Source organism: Pongo abelii, chromosome 6 (genome assembly GCF_028885655.2).
Source record: "Pongo abelii isolate AG06213 chromosome 6, NHGRI_mPonAbe1-v2.0_pri, whole genome shotgun sequence".
Lineage (NCBI taxonomy): Eukaryota > Metazoa > Chordata > Mammalia > Primates > Hominidae > Pongo > Pongo abelii.
In genome coordinates this window covers 10,323,205-10,347,587 of record NC_071991.2, presented here as the reverse complement: position 1 = coordinate 10,347,587, position 24,383 = coordinate 10,323,205, and the positions used below count along the sequence as shown (strand labels likewise).

Here is a 24,383-nt window from a genome sequence, read left to right as displayed (position 1 = left end):
AAAAAAAGAAAGAAAGAAAAGAAAAGATAGAGGATTTCAAATAGCCAGAAGAACTAAGGAGAAAAGGCACAGGCAGGGTTATCTAAAATAAAGTAGTCAGAGACACCAGGCTGAGAAAGTGACTTGAATAAAGACCTGTCCGGGGTGAGGGACCATGAGGGTGTGGTGAGGTGAAGAGCTTGATGGGAGGGGGCTTTGGGCCAAGTGTAGTGGCTCACACCTGTAATCCCAACATTTTGGGAGGCTGAGGCAGGAGGATTGCTTGAGGCCGGAAGTTTGAGACCAGGCTGGGCAACATAGTGAGATCCCATGTCTATAATTTTTATTTTTGTTTAGTTAGCTGGGCATGGTGGTGCACATCTATAGTCCCAGCTACTCAGGAGGCTGATGTCAGAGGATCTCTTGAGCCCGGGAAGTTGAGGCTGCAGTGAGCTATGATCACGCCACTGCACTCTAGACTGGGCAACAGAGGGAGACCCTGTCTCAAAAAAAAAAGGAAAAAATGAGTGGTTTGGCAAGATGGATGGGTGGGGGTCAGGAGACAGAGGCTGGTATGCTTCTGGCTGGCCTGATTCCCTCAGACCCTGCTCCCCTGCATCCTCTGCTCACCTTGAGCCCTCCCAAACCTGCTCTCCAGGCTCCCCCAGCCCCACTCGGCTCCTGGTTCTCATCCCTTCCAGAGTCCTGGGACGTGCACCATCACACTCACGTCCACACATGGCCGCACGTGCGTTCTGTCCTGGCTGCTCCCCTTCCCCAGCCTCTGCTCTCCCAGGACCCTGACTCCTGCGTCAATGCCCTGACCTAACCATGGAGAGGGGACCGGAGACAGATGGGTGGGGTGGACACAGCTGGAGGAGGAGGAGCCTTTTGGGCTGTGGGACCTGCCCCTCCCCTCACACAGCTTCTCGGGGGTCCCTACATCCTTGTCTGCAGTAGAAGAGGAATGAGAGATGGGCCAGGGGCACCAGCCTCTAAATGCTGTAGCCTGCTGGATAGGATTGGTGACTGCCTTGTCCCCTGGGGCTTTTGGAGAGAGAGCTATGATTGCAGCTCGGGAGGGAGGAGAGGATCTTGGTCCACCCCATACCCAATCCGAAGCCATAGTAATTCTCTTTTTGAGATGGAGTCTCACTCTATTGCCCAGGCTGGAGTGCAGTGGCCCCATGATCTCAGCTCACTGCAGCCTCCAACTCCCAGGTTCAAGCAATTCTCCTGCCTCAGCCTCCCGAGTAGCTGGAATTACAGGCATGTGCCACCACGCCTGGTAATTTTTGTATTTTCAGTAGAGATAGGGTTTTGCCATGTTGGCCAGGCTGGTCTCGAACTCCTAACCTCAAGTGATCCTCCCACCTCAGCCTCCCAAAGTGCTGGGATTACAGACGTGAGTCACCACACCCAGTTTGAAGCCATAGTAATTCTGCTAAGAGGGGAGAGGCTGGTTTGGAGCCCAGAGCCTCTTGGATACTGAGCAATGCAGGGTCCATTCATCTGTCCTTGAGGAACAGGAAGAAAACAAGAAGCTCCATGGGGCTCCCTGTCCAATGCCCACCATCCCCCTGCCCAGTGCCCCCCACCCCCGCCATCTGCCTGCTCTTCATCTGCTAGCATGATGCTGACCCACAGGCCCAGGACCACTGCAGAGCATCTCCTCATTGACCCCCCCAGTTAATCCCTAACATTGCTGCTCAATTAACTTTCCCACTGAACAGCCTCATTTGTGCTAATTCCCTGAGCAGGAACCTGCCATGGTTTCCTATTGCCTCAGAACTGAGATCCAGACCCTCCAAGGTCTACCATTCACTTCATGTTCCAGCCTGTTCTCCCGCTTTGCTCACTCCCACTCCCTCCACCACAGGAGATGGTTTGTGCCTTCCTGCCCTTGGCTCATCCTGGATTACCCTCCCACACCATCTCCTCCTTTTCTTTAAAGCCCAAATCTGTGCATCGCCTCCTCCATGAAGCCTTTCTTGATCTCCCAGCAGGAAATCGTCTCCTTCCCTGGCACTGCCGTCATTTATGTACATGTCTTAGGCATCTCACTGGCAGGACCGCCATGGACAGCCATCAAAGCTGAGCACTGCCCAACTCCCAGGGGCATCCATAGAGACTCTGATGGGAATGGTACCATCTGGAGTCGTGTAGTGCAGGTGCCCTGGTCATCGAAGAGAGCAAAGGGCTGCGTATGGAAGTTCTGATGCATTTTTGTGTCTACCAAGCGTCCAGCATGTCCCTTTTCTGTGGTCACCACCCATGTGTGGATTGCATTATGTGGTCCCTCCACTACATGCTCAGAGAAGAGCCCATCCTAGAGGGGGCACTGAGCCATCCCCTGGTCAATCCAGCTCCCTGGGATCCTGGGACGTGCGAAGCTTCCATGCACTTCCTGAGCAGGCAGCCACTGAGGCAGGGTTTGAAAAGGGCCAGTTGTGACAGGAGGATGGCAGGCGTGGAGGCAGGCTCTGCTCCACGGATTCCTCCTGGCAGCGGATTCAGATTGGAAATCCAAGCAGAAGCAAATTTACAGCCCCCCTGAGCTGTCCCAGACCCCTAGGCAGCACAGAGCCCCAGCTGCCTGGAGTCGGACTTGGGAAGGGGGGCCTCCTGGCTTCTCTTTCCCTCCTCATTTCCAAGCAGTGGCTTCTCAGCTCAGCTCGAGTTCAGCCAGAGGCCCAGAAGACCTTCTGTGCTGGGAGGGGAGGTGGCTGGGGACCTTGTTGGGTGGCCTTTGGGGAACTGTGAAGGAAGCAAGAATGCTGGAGGGCCAGGCACGGTAGCTCACGCCTGGAATCCCAGCACTTTGGGAGGCCAAGGAGGGAGGATCCCTTGAGCCCAGGAGTTTGAGACCAGTCTGGGCAACACAGGGAGACCCTGTCTCTACAGAAAATTTGTCAGGCATGCTGGCACATGCCTGTAGTCCCAGCTACTCGGGAGGCTGAGGCTGGAGGATCACTTGAGCCCAGGAGTTGGAAGCTGCAGTTAGCTATGATCGCACCACTGCACTCCAGCCTGGGTGAAAGAACAACGCCCTGTCTTTCTTAAAAAAAAAAAAAAAAAAAAAAGGAACGCTGAAGAAGGGATTCCTGCTGGAGAACCAAAGGAAAATCCTTTGCCAAAGTCAATTTGGAGACCATGAGGCAAGGGCTACTTGCTTGGTCAGAAAATCATTGATAGAACCAGACATCCAGGTTTCTGCTCTCAGCAAACAGATCTGTGGCCTGGTGGCTTCAAGGGGTTGGTTGTCCGGTGACCAGGAGTGCTTGGATTGGTGGCCTGAATTCTTTTTTTTTTTTTTTTTTTTTTTTAATGGAGTCTTCCTCTGTTGCCCAGGCTGGAGTGCAGTGGAGTGATCTCGGCTCACTGCAACCTCCGCCTCCCAGGTTCAAGCAATTCTCCTGCCTCAAGCGATTCTCCTGCCTCAGCCTCCTGAGTAGCTGGGATTACAGGCACCTCCCACCATTCCTGGCTAATTTTTGTATTTTTAGTAGAGACGGGGTTTCATCATGTTGGTCAGGCTGGTCTTGAACTCCTGACCTCGTGATCCGCCTGCCTTGGCCTCACAAAGTGCTGGGATTATAGGCGTGAGCCACCGCGCCCAGCCTGATGGCCTGAATTCTGCCACTGACTTGCCAGGTGCCTAACTTGGGCAGGTAACTTGATCTCTGAGCCTTCTTTGCAGAGTGGGGGAGGTGGAAATGATAGTGGTTGCCTCCCACAGCTGTGGTGGGATTATGTAACTCCTGGCACATGGTAATCGATAAATACTAGCTGTTATTGCCCTACTCCCCACTTTATTATTTCTCCCATTGTCCTTTCTTGGGAGGCCTGGAGACCAAATGTCCAGTGTGTTCCTTAGCCTTCCTCCAGCAACGTCTCCTGTTTCTCTGGGGAGCCAGGGACAGATTCGTGGCACTTTACCTTGGGTATTGTATTATAGCTGCCCCTACCATGCAACTTACTGAAAAAGCATCGTCAGAATAGTGGGATGGAGAGAGGTGTCTCTGGGTGTCTATATATATTTTTAATTTAATTAATTAATTAATTAATTTTTTTAGATGGAGTTTTGCTCTTATTGCCCAGGCTGTAGCGCAGTGGCGTGATCTCGGCTCACCGCAACCTCCGTCTCCTGGGTCAAGTGATTCTCCTGCCTCAGCCTCCCAAGTAGCTGGAATTACAGGCATGTGCCACCATGCCCAGCTAATTTTTTGTATTTTTAGTAGAGACAGGGTTTCACCGTGTTAGCCCGGATGGTCTCGATCGCCCCATCTCAGATGATCCGCCTGCCTCAGCCTCCCAAAGTGCTGGGATTACAGGCGTGAGTCACCGTGCCCAGTGATTTATTTATTTATTTATTTATTTTTTGAGATGCAGTTTCACTCTGTCACCCAGGCTGGAGTGCAATGGCGCAATCTTGGCTCACTGCAACCTCCACCTCCTGGTTCAAGCAATTTTTTCTGCCTCAGCCTCCCAAATAGCTGGGATTACAGGGGTGCACCACCACACCTGGCTAATTTTGTATTTTTTTTAGTAGAGACAGGGTTTCACCATGTTGGTCAGGCTGGTCTCGAACTCCTGACCTCAGGTGATCCACCCACCTCAGCCTCCCAAAGTGCTGGGATTACAGGCGTGAGCCATCGTGCCCAGCCTAAGTGAGCTCTTCTGCTCGTGTCTTAGTTCATCAACCAGCAAATAATTTTTCCCTTTTCAGGGAAGTATATTTGTCTAATAGCAAACGAGACTAATAGACTGAGTTGGAAGGAATCTAGCAGGTCCTGTGAAGGCGAAAGTCCACCCTCTGTTTGCATTCTTCAAGTGACAAGACGGTTGCCTTTTCTTAAGGGAGCAGAGGCTTGTTATAGAGGAGACAGCAAGCCATTCTCCTCTGCACCATCCATGTATCCACTGACCCATTCATTCATCAGATATTTATTAGTTAGTGGAATGGGCAATAAAATAACTTCTTGAGGTATCTCATCAGTTTTATTTTTACTTATTTAGAGATGGGTCTTGCTCAGTTCCCCACGCTCGAGTACGGTGGCATGATCATAGCTCACTGCAACCTCGACCTCCTAGGTTCAAATGATCATCCTTCCTCAGCCTCCCAAGTAGCTGTGACACCAGGCATGCACCGCCATGCCTGGCTAACTTCTTTATTTTTTATATAAAAAATATAACTCTATAAAAAACAACTTCTTTATTTTTTATAGAGCCAGGGTCTCACTGTGTTGCCCCGGCTGGTCTTGAACTCCTGGCCTCAAATGATTTTCCAAAGTGCTTTCCAAAGTGCTGAAATTATAGGCATGAGCCACCTCACCCAGCCCCTCATCAGTTTGATAACTAACTCCCTGATCACCTTACTTAGAGAACAAAGGATCAGTCAGGAATAGGCTTCATGAAACTTTGGTAGGCCGGGCTCGGTGGCTCACACCTGTAATCCCAGCACTTTGGGGGCTGAGATGGGCAGGTCACAAGGTCAGGAGTTCAAGACCAGACTGGCCAATATGGTGAAATCCCAACTCTACTAAAAATACAAAAATTAGCTGGGCATGGTGGCGCACACCTGTAGTCCCAGCTACTCAGGAGGCTGAGGCAGAAGAATCGCTTGAACCCAAGAGGCGGAGGTTGCGGTGAGCCAAGATTGTGACACTGGACTCCAGCCTGGGTGACAGAGCCAGACTCCATCTCAAAAAAAAAAAAAAAAAAAAAAAACTTTTGTAATGAACTTTTGCTCATTACAAAAACAATACGTGACCAAAATTAGAAAACAGCACTAAACTCAAACACATAAACTGAAAAACACCCATAATGTCATTAGGGTCTTGGGACCTTAAGTGGCCATTTTCACAGGCTTCCTTCTGGTAGGATGACCTTTGCCTCATCCCAAATCTCTGTGCAATTGGACATCTGTTTCCTAAGGAAATACAATTGACACGTTCTTGTCCAACCTCTCTAGTGGTTTGAGGGTTTGTGAAACACCATTTTTCCCTCAACTCCTGACCAAGCACCAGAAACTCACCTGGGACAAAGTGCTGGGTCTCTCTAGCGGGATCATCAGCCTGATCAAACCACTTAATATTTCAAGGCCCTGTCCCCTTCCCTGCTATGCGAGCCACAACTGAGTCTGGCAGAAACTAGTAACTCAGACTTGAGAATTAAACGCACACAAAATTGCCTTCCTTCACTTCTCCCCATTCCCATTAAGAAGCCTAAAACCATTTCTTAGCAAAATGGCTTCATACTAAACAATACTAGCTCTTGGCCGGGCACAGTGGCTCACGCCTGTAATCTCAGAACTTTGGGAGGCTGAGGCAGGCGGATCACCTGAGGTCAGGAGTTCGAGACCAGCCTGGCAAACACAGAGAAACCCCGTCTCTACTAAAAATACAAAAAGTAGCCGGGCTTGGTGGCACATGCCTGTAATCCCAGCTACTCAGGAGGCTGAGGCAGGAGAATCACTTGAATCCAGGAGGTGGAGGTTGCAGTGAGCCAAGATCATGCCATTGCATTCCAGCCTGGGCAACAAGAGCACAACTCCGTCTCAAAACAAACAGATAAACAAACAAACAAAACAATAGTAGCTCTTTTTTTTTTTTTTTTGCCTGTAGTCCTAACTACCTGGGAGGCTGAGGCAGGAGGATTGCTTGAGCCTAGAAGTTCGAGGTTGCAGTGAGCTATGATTGTACCATTGCACTCCAGCCTAGGCTACAGAGTGAGACCCTGTCTCTAAAATAAATAAATAAATAAATAAATAAATAAATAAATAAATAAATAAAATGTAAAAAGGAGGGCAGGGCCTTGTATTTGCACACACCTTTTGCCTCCATCTCCTCACCCCTCTCCCCTGTTTTTCAAGCTTTTTTTTTTTTGAGACTGAGTCTCGCTCTGTCTCCCAGGCTGGAGTGCAATGGCACGATCTTGGCTCACTGCAACCTCCGCCTCCTGGGTTCAAGCAGTTCTCTTGCCTCAGCCTCCTGAGTAGCTAGGATTACAGGCGCCCACCACCACACCCAGCTGATTTTGTATTTTCAGTAGAGGCGGGGTTTCACCATGTTGGCCAGGCTGGTCTTGAACTCCTAACCTCAGGTGATCCGCCTGCCTGGGCCTCCCAAAGTGGTGGGATTACAGACGTGGCTCACTGTTTCTGGCCTCCCAAGCTTTGATGGAAGTCACTTTGGAGAACCGGTAAAGGGAGGAGAACAGAGGCCGGAGCCAGCCTCCCTACGGTCTGGCCTGCAGGCAGGGTTCCCTGCTCCACCTGCCCTGCATGGACTCCAGTAGATGCAGAAGCCTGGTTCACACCCCCCCACACACAAAAGAGTGAGCCCCAGGCCCCACTCTTCCTTCAGTGGCAATGTGGAGGTCTGTTTCTGCAGAACTGCCACTGAGGGAAGCCCCACTGGCAAGCAGTGAGAAAACATGGAGTAGAAACAACAAACAAATAGGCTGCAGGAGGGAACTGCCAAAACAAACCAGATGGGAAAGGCTGCCTGCCACCACCTCTGCTGGGCTCAGGCCCGGAGCACATACGTGCAGGGAGACACAGCTCCATCCAGCTTCCTGCTGGCTCCCCGCTCGGCTACTGGGGGGCTCCCGGGCGAGGAAGCCTTGCAGTCAGGCTGATGGAAGGGATGTGGCCCGATAGAAATGGCCGCAGCCAGCCGGGTGCAGTGGCTCACGCCTGTAATCCCAGCACTTTGGGAGGCCCTAGGCGGGCAGATCATGAGGTCATGAGATCGAGACCATCCTGGCCAACATGGTGAAACCCTGTCTTTACTAAAAATACAAAAATTAGCTGGGTGTGGTGGTGTGCACCTGTAATCCCAGCTACTCAGCTACTTGGGAGGCTGAGGCAGGAGAATCGCTTGAACCAGGGAGTCAGAGGGTTGCAGTGAGCCAAGATCACACCACTGCATTCCAGCCTGGCGATAGAGACAGACTGTGTCTCAAAAAAAAAAAAAAAAAAAGAAATGTCTGCAGCCGTGTCTCCCAGTACCTCTTGCTTTCTAGCCACCTCGAGTCCCTCCAGTACCAGAATGTAGCTGCCTATTCATTAATCCCCTCCCTGCCCACTGTTTTTTGAGATAGGTTTTTGCTGTTTCACAAGCCCTCAGTCACGGCTCACTGCAGCCTCAACCTCTTGGGCTCAAGCAATCCTCCCACCTCAGCCTCCTGAGTAGCTGGACCACAGCACACCACCAAGCCCAGTTAATTTTTAAATTTTTGATAGAGACGAAGTCTTACTCTATTGCCCAGGCTGGTCTCAAACTCCTGAGCTCTAGCAATTTTCTCTCTTCGGCCTTCCAAAGTGCTGGGATTACAGGCATGGCCACCATTCCCAGCCAAATCCACCCATCTCCCCGCCCCACTGTCATCTCTCTGCCAAATATGCCCTCTTTTCTGCCTGGCAAACTCCTATACATCCTTCAACACCCAGATCAAAGGTGAATGAAACCATTTTGGGTCCCACCAGGAAGTTATTAGCCCTTTCCATCTCCACATTTCCTTATCATTGCTACTGTTATGTCTCACACATCTTACTCATTCACAAAAAATTATGTGTCCACCCTCCCGATTAGATGGCGAGCTCCTTGAACGTAGGGACCATTTCATATGCAGATACCAGAGGAAGGGATTTTGATGAATTAGAAGACTGATCTTCAGACCTCCAAACCAAACTACCTTCACTTGAATTAGAGTGAAATTCTGTTCCTAACCTGTAAATCAGAGGCTCTTAAACTCTTATGACCTCAAACGGTAAAAAACACAATGTACATCCTATTATACTACACATATATATATACACATGCCTGACTGAAAAATCTGCTGGTCAGGCCTAGTGGCTCACACCTGTAATCCCAGCACTTTTGGAGGCTGAGGCGGGTGGATCACCTGAGGTCAGGAGTTTGAGACCAGCCTGGACAACGTGGCAAAACCCCATCTCTACTAAAAATACAAAAATTAGCCAGGCGTTGTGGCACACGCCTATAATTCCAGCTACTCAGGAGGCTGAGGCAGGAGAATCGCTTGAACCTGGGAGGCAGAGGTTGCAGTGAGCCAAGATTGTGCTACTGAACTCCAGCCTAGGAGATAGACACTCTGCCTCAAAAAAAAACAAAAAAATCTGCAATAAAACACCACCATTTAAGTTGCACTTTTTTTTTAACTTGGGTTCTTTTTTCTTTTTCTTTTCGTTTTTTAGACAAGGTCTTGCGCTGTCACCCAGGCTGGAGTGCACTGGCGTGATCTCAGCTCACTGCAACCTCCCCATCCTGGGCTCAGGTAATCCTCCCACCTCAGCCTCCCAAGTAGCTGGGACCGCAGTTTCATGCCACTATGCCCGGACAACTTTTTATATTTTTTGTAGAGATGGGATTTCGCCATGTTGCCTAGGCTGGTCTCGAACTCCTGGGCTCAAGAGATTGACCTGCCTCGGCCTCCCAAAGTGCTGGGATTATAGGCGTGAGCCACCACACCCAGCCTTGTTTTTTTTGTTTTTGTTTTTGTTTTTTGAGACGGAGTCACTCTGTCGCCCAGGCTGGAGTGCAGTGGCGCGATCTTGGCTCACTGCAACCTCCGCCTCCCTGGTTCAAGCGATTCTCCTGTCTCAGCCTCCGGAGTAGCTGGAACTACAGGCATGTGCCAACACACCTGGCTAATTTTTTGTATTTTTAGTAGAGACAGGGTTTCACCATGTTAGCCAGGATGGTCTTGATCTCTGGACCTCGTGATCTGCCCGCCTCGGCCTCCCAAAGTGCTGGGATTACAGGCGTGAGCCACCGCGCCTGGTTTTTTTTTTTTTTTTGAGAAGCTGTGACCCACAAATGGGTCACAACCCGCTTTGATAAACATTGCTTTAGTTGACTCTAGTTTGATAAATATGAAAAATCAGGTCATCCCACAAATATCCAAACAGAAAGTATTACCTGTGTGCCCAGTAATTATTTGGAGTGGGGGGTCCCTTTGCCACTGGAGCAGCCCAGTGAGAAGGGTCTGAAGGCCGGGCACGGTGGCTCATGCCTGTAATCCCAGCACTTTGGGTGGCCAAGGCGGGCAGAATGCTTGAGGTAAGAAGTTTGAGACCAGCCTGGCTGACATGGTGAAACCCCTTCTCTACTAAAAATACAAAAAATTGCAGGACGTGGTGATGCACGCCTATAGTCCCAGCTACTCAGGAGGCTGAGGCAGAAGAATCCCTTGAACCCAGGAGGCAGTGGTTGCAGTGAGCTGAGATCGCACCACTGCACTCCAGCCTGGATGACAGAGTGAAGTTGTCTCAAAAAAAAAAAAAAAAAGGGTCTGAAGGGCTCTGCATCTGAAAGCCCGGGTGCCATCTAGGTAGGCCCTGCAGGTCCAGGAATTAAATGAAGCCACTTGTCAGTCCCTACCACGGAGCCTGACACTAAGGTCCTGAAGTCTTAGTTTGCTTCCTTTTTTTTTTGAGATACGGTCTTGCTTTGTCAGCAAGGCTGGAGGAGTACAGTGCGGTGATCACAGCTCACTGCAGCCTCGAACTCCTGGGCTCAAGTGATCCTCCTGCCTCAGCTAACGAGGTAGCTGGGATTATAGGTGCAAGCCACTACACCCATCTAGTTTTCAAAAATTTTTTGCTTTTGGGAGGCTGAGGCGGGCAGATCACTTGAGGTCAGGAGTTTGAGAACAGCCTGGCCAACATGGTGTTTCCACTAAAAAAATACAAAAATAATTAGCTGGGCGTGGTGGCACTCACCTGTAATCCCAGCTACTGGGGAGGATGAGGCAAGAGAATCACTTGAACCCAGGAGGCGAACGTTGCAGTGAGCCAAGATGGCACCACTGTACTCCAGCCTGGGTGACAGAGCAAGACTTCATCTCAGAAAAAAAAAAAAAGTGGTTTTTTTGCATAGACTGGGTCTCAGTATGTCATCTAGATTGGAGTGCAGGTGGCACGATCATAACTCACTGCACCTTCAAACTCCCAGGCTCAAGCGATCTTTCCGCCTCAGCCTCTGCCAGTAGCTCGGACTACAGGCTGGAGCCACTGCACCCAACTAGAAGATGAAAATCTTTAAAACAAACATTAGCGCTGGGCGCGGTGGCTCACGCCTGTAATCCTAGCACTTTGGGAGGCCAAGATGGGCGGATCACGAGGTCAGGAGATCGAGAACATCCCTGCTAACACGGTGAAACCCTGTCTCTACTAAAAATACGAAAAAAATTAGCCAGGGTGTGGTGGCAGGCACCTGTAGTCCCAGCTACTCAGGAGGCTGAGGCAGGAGAATGGTGTGAACTCGGGAGGTGGAGCTTGCAGTGAGCCAAGATCGTGCCACTGCACTCCAGCTTGGGTGACAGAGTGAGACTGTGTCTCAAAAAACAAACAAACAAATAAACAAACATTGGAATGACTGGGCTTCTGCACTGTACTGTTTTGTTACACTGCTCATAGCATAATCTATGCTCTCTATAGAGGCAAGAAACACTTGGGTTCCCCTTTCACCTAGATACTTGTAGCGTTTCCTACCATCCCTATTCAGGCACACACAGAATTTACACAGGAAAGAGTCAGTGGCAGTGGGGTGGCAGGACACTGGTACAACAGGATTTTTTATTTATACGGCAATAGTTACAGACCACATACACACACTCAGGAAGACCCACTAACTGGGCCCACCAAGAGACAATTACCGCCACCCTCAATGCAGAGTCCTTTGGGCTTCCAGGGAACAGGCCTTTTCTTACACGGCTCTGGTCCGAGGTCCAGTACTCAGCACGCGAAGAGTCACATCACGGAGGGTATAAGTGGAGGAGTGCCTTTTCAATTACTTTGGTGTGACCCTGAAGACTCGGATGTGGATGGCTGAGTTATTGCGGATCCGAGTCAGTGGCTCCCGTGTATCGGTCTCTGGCTCCAGCTCATCAACAAGCTCCACGGTGGAGGTATTGGCAGCCACCTGCAAGGACCCGAAGCTGCCGGCCTGCAGCTGCAGCGCGATGTTGATGGCGCGGTTGATGGCCAGGCCCAAGCCGTGAATGTAGATCTCAGAGCACGCGTTCTGACCCCGGGCCCCTCCGTCCAGCAGCTTCTGGCAGCGGGCCAGCTGGGCCTTAAAGTCAGTCTTCATGTTGACATAAATGTCATTGGGCCTCCGGGGCAGGCGGTTGGGAAGCCTTTTCCTAAGGGTGTACTCCACTGGATCCAGTTCAGCCTCCACAGCACCGCGGGGCTCTCGGTTTTCTGCCATGCTGTGTGCCCTGGCGTGGGAAAGGACGCGATCAGAGGGATCACAGTGACCTCGAAGCCTTTCCTACCCCTTTTCCTGTACAAAGGGTGCACCTGGCCGGGCAGTGACTCACGCCTGTAACCCCAGCACTTTGGGAGGTCGAGGCGGGAGGATCACTGGATCCCGGGTGTTTGAGACCAGCCTGGGCAACATAGCAAGACCCTGTCTTAAGAAAAAATTTTTTAATTACCCGGGCCGAGGCGGGAGGATCGCTTGAGATCGGGAGTTCGAGGCTACAGTGAACCGTGATCGCGCCCGCCACTGCACTCTAGCCTGGGAAACAGAGCAAGCCTCTGTCTCAAACAAAAATAAAAACAAAAATAAAGGGTGCACCCGAGAGGGGACACACTCGATGTCCCTGTTTCCTTCCGGCCCCTTGTCCTCTCCCACTCACCTCCAGATTCCGCGTCTCCCCACCCCCCGTTCCGATTCATTCATCGCGTCGCCCTCAACCTCGCGCCCCTCCGCCGGCCCTTCCGTGCTTACTCTCTTCGTTCCACAGGGCCCTCCAGGCGCGCGAGGCCCGCTCCCCGCCAGGCCACTCAAGGGTTCGCCGGCCAGCCCAAGTAACCGCGACCCCAGGACCGAGAGAAAGAAGGATGTGGGTGCAAGCAGCCAGCCAGCTCGTGAGCGCTCTGCCGGCGCCGGGGTCCTGAACGGGTTGCGGAGTGCGCACGCGCGCCGGTACCCCGCGAGCTACGAATCGCCTTCCCGGCTTCCGTTCGCCCCGCCCCTCCCCTGAACGCAAGTGCGACTGCGCGAGGCGTTTGAGTAACGCGAGACTTCCGGGCGTGACGGGATCTACACGTGTACGCCTCGGGGACTGGCGGGCGGCCGAGGGCGGGGACCAGGTCCGAGCCGGGGAGGAGCTAGAAAGGGCCGGGTCGGCGTCTCTAGGCCTGGCGGAGTTCCCGGCCGGCGGAGGGGTAGCGTAGGGAAGACACCTGGAGGAGAGGCTGTTCTAGGGGCAGGGTTCTTCCTCATGGGAGCAGGGAAAGGGTCGAGTTCAGGAGACCGCGGTCGCCAAGGGGCCTGAACTCCGCGTCCGTCGCAGCTCCTCTGGTCAGAAGAGGCCTGGGCAGGGCTGGCAGAACTGACCCCCTAGTCTAATGTCCCTGTGGCCCGAGGACCGAGGGGGAACTGAGGGACATGGCCGGTCCCCACCTCGCTGGAGGACAGCGTCCCATGACTTCCCTGCAGTTCACGGGAAGCTGTCCGCCTCTTGTCTATGCTGGGGACCCACGCTGTGAGCCCTAAGCCCAAGCTCCACGGGTCCCCAAGGAACGCTGACCCACCCACGCCCCTCAACCATCTCCCACCAGCTCTGCGGCACGCGACCCCGGAGCAGGGACTTGCCGCCCCCTGGCGGGCAAGATGGGGAGGACGCGCGCCGGATTCGTGGCGCTCAGGCCAGTGGAGTGGGGGCTGTGCCCAGATGGGCATAGTTTCTGCAGTTCCCTTCTGAAATGAGTAGGACCTGCTGCACTGGGGACCTTGAACTACTCTGTTTGCCCAGCATTCAAATGGGGATGTTCACAGCAGGTCCACCATATTGCACATGCATTATATTGAATGGCTAGCTGTATAGCTTCTGTCTACAAACTTGCATGCATTTAGTTTTGAGACAGGGTCTCACTCTATGGCCCAGGCTGGACTGCAGTGGTGTGATCTCAGCTCACTACAACCTCTGCCTACCGGGTTCAAGCGATTCTTGTGCCTCAGCCTCTTGAGTAGCTGGAATTACAGGCGCACACCACCGCACCCAGCCAGTTTATTTCATTTTTTTTGAGACAGGGCCTTATTCTGTCACCCGGGCTGGAGTGCAGTGGTGTTAACACGGCTCACTGCAGCCCTGAACTCCTGGGCTCAAGCGATCATCCTGTGTCAGCTTCCTGTGTAGCTGGGACCACAGGTGTGTGCCACAACGCACGGCTGATTTTTTTTTTATTTTTTATTTTTTGTAGAGATGGGTCTCACTTTGCGGCCCAGGCTGCTTTTGAACTCCTAGGTTCAAGCGATCCTCTCACCCTGGCCTCCCAAAGTGCTGGGATTACAGGTGTCAGCCACTGGGCTCAGCTCAGCCTAAACTTGCTTTTTTTTTTTTTTTTTTTTTTTTTAAAAGACAGGGTCTCAGTCTGTTGCCGAGGCTGGAGTGGAGTGGTATGATCACAGCTCACTGAAACCTCCGCCTACCAGGTTCAAGCGATTTTTGTGCCTCGGCCTCCTGAGTAGCTGAGATTTTAGGCCAGGCCACTGTGCCTGGCCAATTTATTTCATTTTTTTGAGACAGGGTTTTACTCTGTCACCCAGGCTGGAGTGCAGTGACGTGAACATGGCTCACTGCAGCCCTGAACTCCTGGACTCAAGCCATCATCCTGTGTCAGCTTCCTGTGTAGCTGGGACCACAGGTGTGCACCACAATGCACGACTAATATTTTGATTTTTTTTTTGTAGAGATGGAGTCTCACTTTGTGGCCCTGGCTGGTTTCAAACTCCTGGGCTCAGGCGATCCTCCCACCTTGGCCTCCCAAAGTGCTGGGATTACAGGTGTGAGCCACTGTGCTCAGCCTAAACTTGTCTTTTTTTTTTTTTTGAGACAGGGTCTCAGTCTGTTGCCCAGGCTGGAGTGCAGTGCTGTGATCACAGCTCACTGCAGCCTCTACCTCCTGGGCTCAAGCAATTCTCCCGCCCCAGCCACCTGAACAGCTAGGACTACAGGCATGCACTAGAAGTTAATCCTTGGTATTGAAATTTTCGAAATGTTGGCCGGGTGCGGTGGCTCACGCCTATAATCCCAGCACTTTGGGAGGCCGAGATGAGCGGATCACGAGGTCAGGAGATCGAGACCATCCTGGCTAACACGGTGGAACCCTGCCTCTACTAAAAATACAAAAAATTAGCCGGGCGTGGTGGCAGGCGCCTGTAGTCCCAGCTACTCGGGAGGCTGAGGCAGGAGAATGGCGTGAACCCATAAGGCAGAGCTTGCAGAGAGCCGAGATCGTGCCACTGCACTCCAGCCTGGGGGACAGAGCGAGACTCCATCTCAAAAAAAAAAAATACATATATATATATATATACATATATATATATATATATATATATATATTTGAAATGTTCACATAATTATTGGGACTGATTCATTCCTCCACACATGATGTGCCTCCTCTTTCCCATATCCTGTTAATTGTAGCAGTTGCGGGCATTTGTGATGACAGGATATACAGATGGCGCCACACTTGAGTACTGGAATGCTCTGAAGTCAAGCATATGCCACAGGGCTTGAGACTGTGGGCATCACCTGTAGTGTCTTTTTCCCCAACTCCTGTCTCCTTGGTCCTAGGGAGGTCTGGCTCTAATTGCTAGTTTCCAGAGATTCATTCCTTTTTTTTTGTGACGGAGTCTCGCTCCGTTGCCCAGGCTGGAGTGCAGAGGCACGATCTCAGCTCACTGCAACCTCTGACTCTCAGGTTAAAGCGATTCTCCTGCCTCAGCCTCCTGAGTAGCTGGGATTACAGGTGAGCACCACCACGCCCGGCTAATTTTTGTATTTTCAGTAGAGATGGGGTTTCACCATGTTGGCCAGGCTGGTCTCAAACTCCGGATCTCAAGTGATCCTCCCACCTTGGCCTCCTAAAGTGCTGGGATGACAGGCGTGAGCCATTGTGCCCAGCCTCATTTTTAAGCTTTGGATCACAGGAAGAAGCAACAAGAAACTATACCCAACTCAAAACATTTTAGGAGAATCATAAAATTGGTCCATTTAGAAGGTAGAGTTGGGTCCATTAAGTTATTGTTGCAAGAGGTTGCATATTCAATGATCAGTTATATAAAATAATGTTCTCGTAAGTATGCTTTTCATAATCTGTTTTATCATACATGTAATATTCAAACTGACAAATACACTGACTTGGGAATAAAGGATATGAAAACACTGGTTTAAAAAAATGGGGATGCTAATTCCTTTCTTGCAGTTGAGTTGTGAAACCCAAGGTAATGTTGTAAACTGTAAACCTACACAGGTGAGTTGGCATATTTATGTCTCCCAGGCCCTTCTCAGTTCCCTAGGATGGAGTCTGACTCCATTTGATCAAAGGTTGAAGAGAGTTCAGATTCTAGAGAAATTTGCTCCCAGCACCCCATTTCAATCCCGTAGTTCTTTACTTTACTTCAGATTCTTTCATTAACCACAAGATTGGGATTGAATTGGAAGATCCAACATATTATAGTAAAGATACCAATTCTCTTCAAATTAATCTACAGGGGCCGAGCGTGGTGGCTCACGCCTTTAATCCCAGCACTTTGGAGGCCAAGGTGGGCAGATCACTTGAGGTCAGGATTTCAAGATCAGCCTGGCCAAGATGGTGAAACCCCGCCTCTGCTAAAAATACAAAATTAGCCGGGTGTGGTGGCACGCGCCTGGTACTAATCCCAGCTACTCAGGAGACTGAGGCAGGAGAATAGCTGGAACCCAGGAGGCAGAGGTTGCAGTGAGCTAAGATCACGCCACTGCACTCCAGCCTAGGCAACAGACCGAACTCCTTCTCAAACAACAACAACAACAAAAACCCAAACTGATCTATAGACGTAATGCAATTCCTACAAAAATCCCAGCAATTTTTTTGTATTAAATATAGACGTTTATTCTAAACTTTATATGGAAAGGCAAAAGAAGTAGAATAGTTAAAACCACTTTGAAAAAGTTGTTGGAATCACACTACCTGATTTTAAGACTTACTATATAAATACAGTTATCAAGAAAGTATGGTTTCCCCAGTGGGATAGACACAAAAATCAGTAAGATGGAATTGAGAGCTCAGAAATAGATTCACAGAAGTGCAGCCAACTACCTCTCTTTAAAAAATAATTTTTGTTGTTGTTGTTTATAAGACAGTGTCTCACTTTGTCACCCAGGCTTGGAGTGTAGTGGCACAATCTTGGCTCACTGCAGCCTCGACCTCCTGGGCTCAAGTCATCTTCCCACCTCAGCCTCCCAAGTAGTTGGGACTATCAGCACGCGCCACCATACCCGGCTAATTTTGTTTTATTTTTTGTAGAGACGAGGTCTTACTATGTTGACCAGGCTGATCTCAAACTCCTGGACTCAAGCAATCCTCCTGCCTCAGCTCCCTCAAAGTGCTGAGATTACAGGCGTGAGCCACTGCCAACCAACTTGTTTTTGACAAAGGTATAAAAGCGTTTCAATGGAGAAAGGACGATCTTTTCAAGTGGTGCTGAAACAATTGGACAAATAGGCAAAGAAATGAGCCTCAGCCCTATGCAAAAAGTTAATACAAAATGGATAGTAGATCTAGGAAAAAACTTCATGGTGTAGGGTCAGGTGAAGAGTTTTGTTTTTTTGTTTGGTTGTTTTTTTGAGACGGAGTCTCACTCTGTTGCCCAAGCTGGAGTGCAGTGGCGCGATCTCAGCTCACTGCCACCTCTGCCTCCCGGGTTTAGGAGATTCTCCTGCCTTAGCCTCCTGAGTAGCTGGGATTACAGGCACATGCCACCACGTCCAGCTAAAGGTGAAGAGTTCTTAGATGTGACTCCAAAAGCACAATCCATAAAAGAAAAACAATTGGGCTAGGCACAGTGGCTCATGCTTGTAATCCCAACACTTTGGGAGGTGGAAGCAGCTGGATCACCTGAGGTTAGGAGTTCAAGACCAGCCTGGCCAACATGGTGAAACCCCCTGTCTACTAAAAATACAAAAAATTAGCCGGGCGTGGTGGCATGCACCTGTAATCCCAGCTACTCAGGAGGCTGAGGCAGGAGAATCGCTTGAACCCGGGAGGTGGAGGTTGCAGTGAGCTGAGATTGCGCCATTGCACTCCAGCTTGGGCAACGAGTGAAACTCCATCTCAAAAAAAAAAATTGATAAATTGGACTTCATCAAAATGTTTAAACATTTGCTATGTGAAAGACCACATTAGTAAGATGAAAAGAGAAGCCACAGATTGGGAGAAAATATTTGCAAATCATATATCCAACAAAGTACTTGTTTCCAGCATATATAAAGCACTCTCTAAGCTCGAGAGGTAGAAACCAAACAACGCAATTAGAAAATGGGCAAATCCAGCCTGGGCAACATAGTGAGATCCTGTCTCTACAAAAAATTTAAAAATTAGCCAGGCCTGGTGGTGTGTGCCTACAGTCCCAGCTACTCAGGAGGCTGGGGTAGGAGGATTGCTTGAGCCCAGGAGGACAATACTGCAATGAACTGTGGTCATACCACTGCACTCCAGCCTGGGCGACAAAGTGAGGCTCTGAGAAAGAAAGAGAGGAAGGAAAGGAAGAAAAAGTGAAGGAAGGAAGGGAGGAGAGAGAGAAAGAAAAAACAGAAAAAAGGAAGGAAGCACGCAAGCAAGCAAGCGGTGGCTCTTGCCTGTAATCCCAGCACTTTGGGAAGCTGAGGTGGGTGGATCACCTGAGGTTGGGAGTTCGAGACCAGCCTGGCCAACATGGTGAAACCCTCGCTCTACTAAAAATATAAAAATTAGCTGGGTGTGGTGGCAGGCGCCTGTTAATCCCATCTACTCGGGAAGCTGAGACATGAAAATTGCTTAAACTTGGAAGGCAGAGGTTGCAGTGAGCCAGGATCACACTATTGTACTCCAGCCTGGGCGACAGAGCAAGACTCTGTCTCAAAAAAAAAAAAAAAAGAAAGAAAGAAAAAGAAAATGGGCAACTCTCAAACGGACATTTCAGTGAAAAGGAGTATAAGAATGGTAAATAAGCACATCATAAGATGTTCAATATCACTAGCCATTAAGGAAATACACATGAAAACCATGACGAGCTACCAATAACACGTATTGAAACGGCTGAAATACGAAATACGAACAATACCAAGTGTGGATGAGAATGCAGGGAAACTGGATCTCTCATACATACACTGCTTGTGGAAGTGTAAAATCGTACAGCCATCCTAGAAAACAGTTTGGCAGTTCCTTCTAAAATTAAATGTACACTTACCAAATGACCCAGCAAGAATATTTCTCGGCATTTAAAAATCTGTACATGAACATCCATTGCATTTTTTTTCTTTTTTTTTTTGAGATGGAGTCTTACTCTGTCGCTCAGGCTGGAGTGCACTGGCGCAATCTCAGCTCACTGCAACCTCTGCCTCCTGGGTTTAAGCAATTCTCCTGCTTCAGCCTCCCAAGTAGCTGGGATTACACGCGCATGCCACCACGCTCAGCTACATTTTTTTGTATTTTTAGTGGAGATGGGGTTTCACCATCTTGGCCAGGCTGGTCTTGAACTCCTGACCTCGTGATCTGCCTGCCTCAGCCTCCCAAAGTGCTAGGATTACAGGCATGAGCCACCGCGCCCAGCCCGTCCATAGCATTTTTATTTGTAATAGCCCAACTGGAAGCAACCCAGATGGCTTTCTTTTCATATTAATTTATTATGTAGAGATGGGGGTCTCCCTATGTTGCCCAGGCTGGTCTTGACTTCCTGTACTTAAGCAATCCTCCCGCCTCACCCTCCCAAAGCACTGGGATTGCAGGTATGAGCCACCGACCTCCAGATAACTTTTGATCAGTGCATAGTAAACAATCTATGGCATATCCATCCCATGGAATATTACACAGCTATAAGGGATGGATCAAGGTGACCTGTTAGGCTGCGAACATACCAGTTATATTACATAATACTGTGCTGAACTGCTCATATTGTAGTGTGCAAGACAAGGTGAGCATGATCGCGTGACCTGTGCTGAGGGGACATGAATAGGATTGGGTGGATCCCCAAGGAGAGACAGCCAATATCATCTTGAGGTATCCAAGGTTTTCCAAGAGGAAGTAATGATTAGGCAGAGACAGGAATGTTTAGCAGTAGGTCCTATATCCTGTTCCCTTTTTTTTTTGAGACAGGGTCTGGCTCTGCCACCCAGGCTGGAGTGCAGTGGCTTGATCTCCACTTACTGCAACCTCCGCCTCCCTGGCTTAAGCAATCCTCCCACCTCAGCCTCCTGAGTAGCTGGGACTACATGTGCACACCGCCACACCCGGATAATTTTTGTATTTTCTGTAGAGATGGGGTTTTGTCATGTTGTGCAGGCTGCTCTTGAACTCCTGGGCTCAAGCGATCCTCCCGCCTCAGACTTTCCCAAAGTGCAGGGATTACAGATGTGAGCCACTGTGCCCGACCCATATCCTGTTGCAATGGGGAGGTCTGAGCCCTGGCAGGATGGGGAGAAGAGGAGGAACCAGTAAAAGTCGGAGAAATAGCAGCTAGTGAGGTGGGAGGAAAACCAACAGAATATAGCATCCAGAAAGCCAGGTGAAGATGGGATTTCTGGAGGCAGTGACCGTCTATGTCACTGGCTGGTAATAGGTCATGTAAGATAATGGACCAGTAGATTTCACAATGTGGAAGTTATTGGTGACTTACAACGCAGTTATGTTTGGTTGAGCAAAGAACTTAGCTCAGGGCCAAAAGTAATTCTGAATGCAGTAAATTAATTTTAAGGCCCATTATGTCTGATAATTAACAATAAGCACAGTTTATGAGCTATCACTCCATTACTCAGGTCGTGTGTCTTTCCATGGTACCTAAAATATGTTTTGCAAACTCTGATATCCACATAAATATTAAGGCTCGCAATTTAGGTGGGTGAAGACAAGCTCTGTAATAAACCGATTTGACAATAAACCAATCTGACAAGACAGTCCTTGACAGTCCTTATCTCCTTGCATGCATTTCTTTTTTTTTTTTTTTGAGACGGGGTCTCGCCCTGTCTCTCAGACTGGAGTGCAGTGGCCCAATCTCGGCTCACTGCAACCTCCGCCTCCAAGGTTCAAGTGATTCTCCTGCCTCAGCCTCCCGAGTAGCTGAGATTACAGGCGCTCGCCACCACACAGGCTAATTTTTGTATTTTTAGTAGAGACGGGGGTTTCACCATGTTGGCCAGGCTGGTCTTGAACTCCTGAGCTCGTGATCCACCTGCCTCGGTCTCTCAAAGTGCTGGGATTACAGGTGTGAGCCACCGCATCCAGCCCTCTCCTTGCATTTCATCGAAGGAAAACACTGAAGAGGAATCTGCCATTAAGAAAAAAAAAAGTGGGGACGGGGCAGGCGCGGTGGCTCACGCCTGTAATCCCAGCACTTTAAGAGGCCAAGGCAGGTGGATCACGAGGTCAGGAGATCGAGACCATCCTGGCTAACACGGTGAAACCCCGTCTCTACTAAAAATACAAAAAATTGGCCAGGCGTGGTGGTGGGTGCCTGTAGTCTCAGCTACTCGGGAGGCTGAGGCAGAAGAATGGCGTGAACCCAGGAGGTGGAGCTTGCAGTGAGCCAAGATCACGCCACTGCACTCCAGCCTGGGGATCAGAGGGAGACTTCGTTTCAAAAAAAAAAAAAAGAAAAGAAAGAAAAAAAAAGGGCCAGGAACGGTGGTTCACGCCTGTAATCTCAGCACTTTGGAAGGCCGAGGCAGGCGGATCACCTGAGGTCAGGAGTTTGAGATCAGCCTGACCAACATGGCAAAACCCATCTCTACTAAAAATACAAGACGCTTGAACCCGGAGGGGCGGAGGTTGCACCACTGCACTCTAGCCTGAGCAACACAGCAAGACTCTGTCTCAAAAAAAAAAAAAAAAAAAAGAAAGAAAAAGAAAAAAAGAAAAGAAAGGCTGGCTGTTTGGTCTGCGTGAGACCACTCTTTCATCTCCATTAACCTTCTAAACAAATCTCTTTGTTTAGTTAAAAAGTTTGCAAATTTAGAACACAGACCAAGACATTTTACAGAGCAGCACCTGAACAAACAAAAACACATTAGGTCCAAGTTATTTCTTTTTTGTGAGACAGCATTTCGCTCTTGTTGCTCAGGCTGGAGTGCAACGGCGTGATCTCTGCTCACTGCAACCTCCGCCTCCTAGGTTCAAGCGATTCTCCTGCCTCAGACTCCCTAGTACCTGAGATTACAGGTGCGCACCACCACGCCTGGCTAATTTTGTATTTTTAGTAGAGACGGGGTTTTTCCATGTTGGTCAGGCTGGTCTCGAACTCCCAACCTCAGGTGATCCGCCCGCCTCGGCCTCCCAAAGTGCTGGGATTACAGGCATGAGCCACCACGCCCGGCCAATTAGGTCCAAGTGATTTCTTTGTAATTTTTTAATTCTTAATGGGAGACTCACAGTTCTTTTTTGTTTTTTATTATATTTTTTCACTTTTCTCTCTTTTTGAGTCAAGAACTCACTTTGTTGCCCAGGCTGGAGTACACAACCTTGTCCTTCTGGGCTCAAGGAAGGACAAGGTTTATTAGCAGCATGAGAACTGACTAATACAATCAGGGTAGAAGACTAGAGGGGTCTCCCTGGATCTCCTGGACACCAGTTTGTGACTTTGGACAAGTAATCCCCACCAACTGTAAAGTGTGAACACTGATGCTGAAGTCATCAGAAATTAAAGCCTATAGACTCCCTCTTTGAGAAAGGAAGCTAGGTGGCAGGGCACGGTGGCTCACGCCTGTAATCCCAATACTTTGGGAGGCCGAGGCCAGCGGATCACTTGAGGTCAGGAATTTGAGACCAGCCTGGCCAAAACGGTGAAACTCCGTCTCTACTAAAAATACAAAAATTAGCTAGGCGTGGTGGCGCCCACCTGTAGTCTCAGCTACTCAGGAGACTGAGGTGGGAGGATCGTTCGAATCCAGGAGGTGGAGGTTGCAGTGAGCTAAGATCACACCACTGTACTCCAGCCTGGGCGACAGAGCGAAACTCCATCTCGAAAAAAATTAAAATATTAAATAAAATATAAAAACAGACAGCAGGACAGACACAGTGGCTCATGCCTGTAATCCCAACACTTTGGGAGGCCGATATGGAAGGACTACTTGAGCCCAGGAGTTCGAGAGCAGCCTGGGAAACATAGTGATACTTCAGTCTCTACAAAAATTTAAAAGTAAAAAATAATAGCTGGGCCAGGCGCAGTAGCTCATGCCTGTAATCCCAGAACTTTTGGAGGCTGAGGCAGGTGGATCACCTGAGTTCAGGAGTTCGAGACCAGCCTGGCCAACATGGTGAAACCCTGTCTCTACTAAAAATACAAAAATTAGCCAGGCATGGTAGCACACACCTGTAATCCCAGCTACTTGGGAGGATGAGGCACGAGAATTGCTTGAACCTGGGGTCAGAGGTTGCAGTGAGCTGAGATCACTCCACTGCACTCCAGCCTGGGCAACAGGGTGAGACTCTTTCTAAAAAATAATAATAATAATAAATAATACCCGGGCATGGTGGTGTGCCACTCCCTGCAGTCCCAGCTACTCGGGAGGCTGAGGAGGGAGGATCACTTAAGCCTAGGAGGTTGATGCTGCAGTGAGCTGATTGTGCCACTGCACTCCAGGCTGGGCAGCAGAGCAAGACCCTGTCTCTTAAATAAATAAAATAGTTAAAAAAGGAAAACAGACAGGAAAACTCCAAGTGCAGAGAAGCCTAGTAGTACTTGGTGGGGGAAACAAAAGTTGTTCCAGGTATAATAGTTCCTGAAGTCAACACTCTATCATGGCAAGACTAGGCACTCAAATTCCAAGTCACGAACTTACCTTTTCCTTGTTTTGAGGATTACATTGTGTTGGGCGACAGCTCTTTTAGGCTTCTGGGAAGTAAGGTATACATTCTGGAGTAACTTCCAAAGAAAAAGGTGAAAGCATACGCGGAACTTTCAAGCCTTGAGAAAGTTTAGCGAGTCGTTCTTGAAAAGTCCTTTTCTTAAACAAAGGGGGTTTCAGTCACCTCACATTTGCATAGCAGTTTCTCTCTTGTCAAAGCCTTTCACATTCACTTATTTTAATTCTTACAGTACTCAAGGAGGAGTGTGGAGTTGGGGGTCGGGGGTTGGGTGCAGAGCAGTGTTAACATCCTTCTGTAAGAGAAACAGAGGCTTTTGAGAGGCCAGGCGTGGCGGCTCATGCCTGTAATCCCGGCACTTTGGAAGGAAGATCATTTGGGTCCAGGAGTTCAAGACCAGCCTGGGCAACATGGGGGAAACCCTGTCTCTACAAAAAAAAAAAAAAGCTGGGCGTGGTGGTGTGCCCTGGTAGTCCTAGCTACTCAGGGCGCTTGAGGCAGGAGGATTGCTTGAGCCCAGGAGGCGGAGGATGCAGTTAACTGT

At 49.6% G+C, this 24,383-nt stretch overlaps 1 protein-coding gene across 4 annotated transcripts; it reads right to left on the bottom strand.

Annotated features, from left to right (window-relative positions):
- Positions 1–11,553: 11,553 nt before the first annotated feature.
- On the bottom strand, positions 11,554–24,309 carry POP7 (POP7 homolog, ribonuclease P/MRP subunit). Of its 4 annotated transcripts, none has more exons than XM_024249994.3 (2): positions 23,815–24,309; positions 11,554–12,228 (listed from the first exon to the last, which is right to left on the bottom strand). In XM_024249994.3, the coding sequence occupies exon 2, from the start codon at positions 12,216–12,218 to the stop codon at positions 11,796–11,798; it is 423 nt and encodes a 140-aa protein (XP_024105762.1). In that variant the 5' UTR covers positions 12,219–12,228; positions 23,815–24,309; the 3' UTR covers positions 11,554–11,795. The 4 variants fall into 4 exon arrangements, with proteins under 4 accessions (XP_024105762.1, XP_024105761.1, XP_002817821.1 ...); XM_024249993.3 differs by lacking the exon at positions 23,815–24,309 and adding an exon at positions 12,652–12,994; XM_002817775.6 differs by lacking the exon at positions 23,815–24,309 and adding an exon at positions 12,744–12,986.
- Between the last annotated feature and the right edge of the window lie 74 nt (positions 24,310–24,383).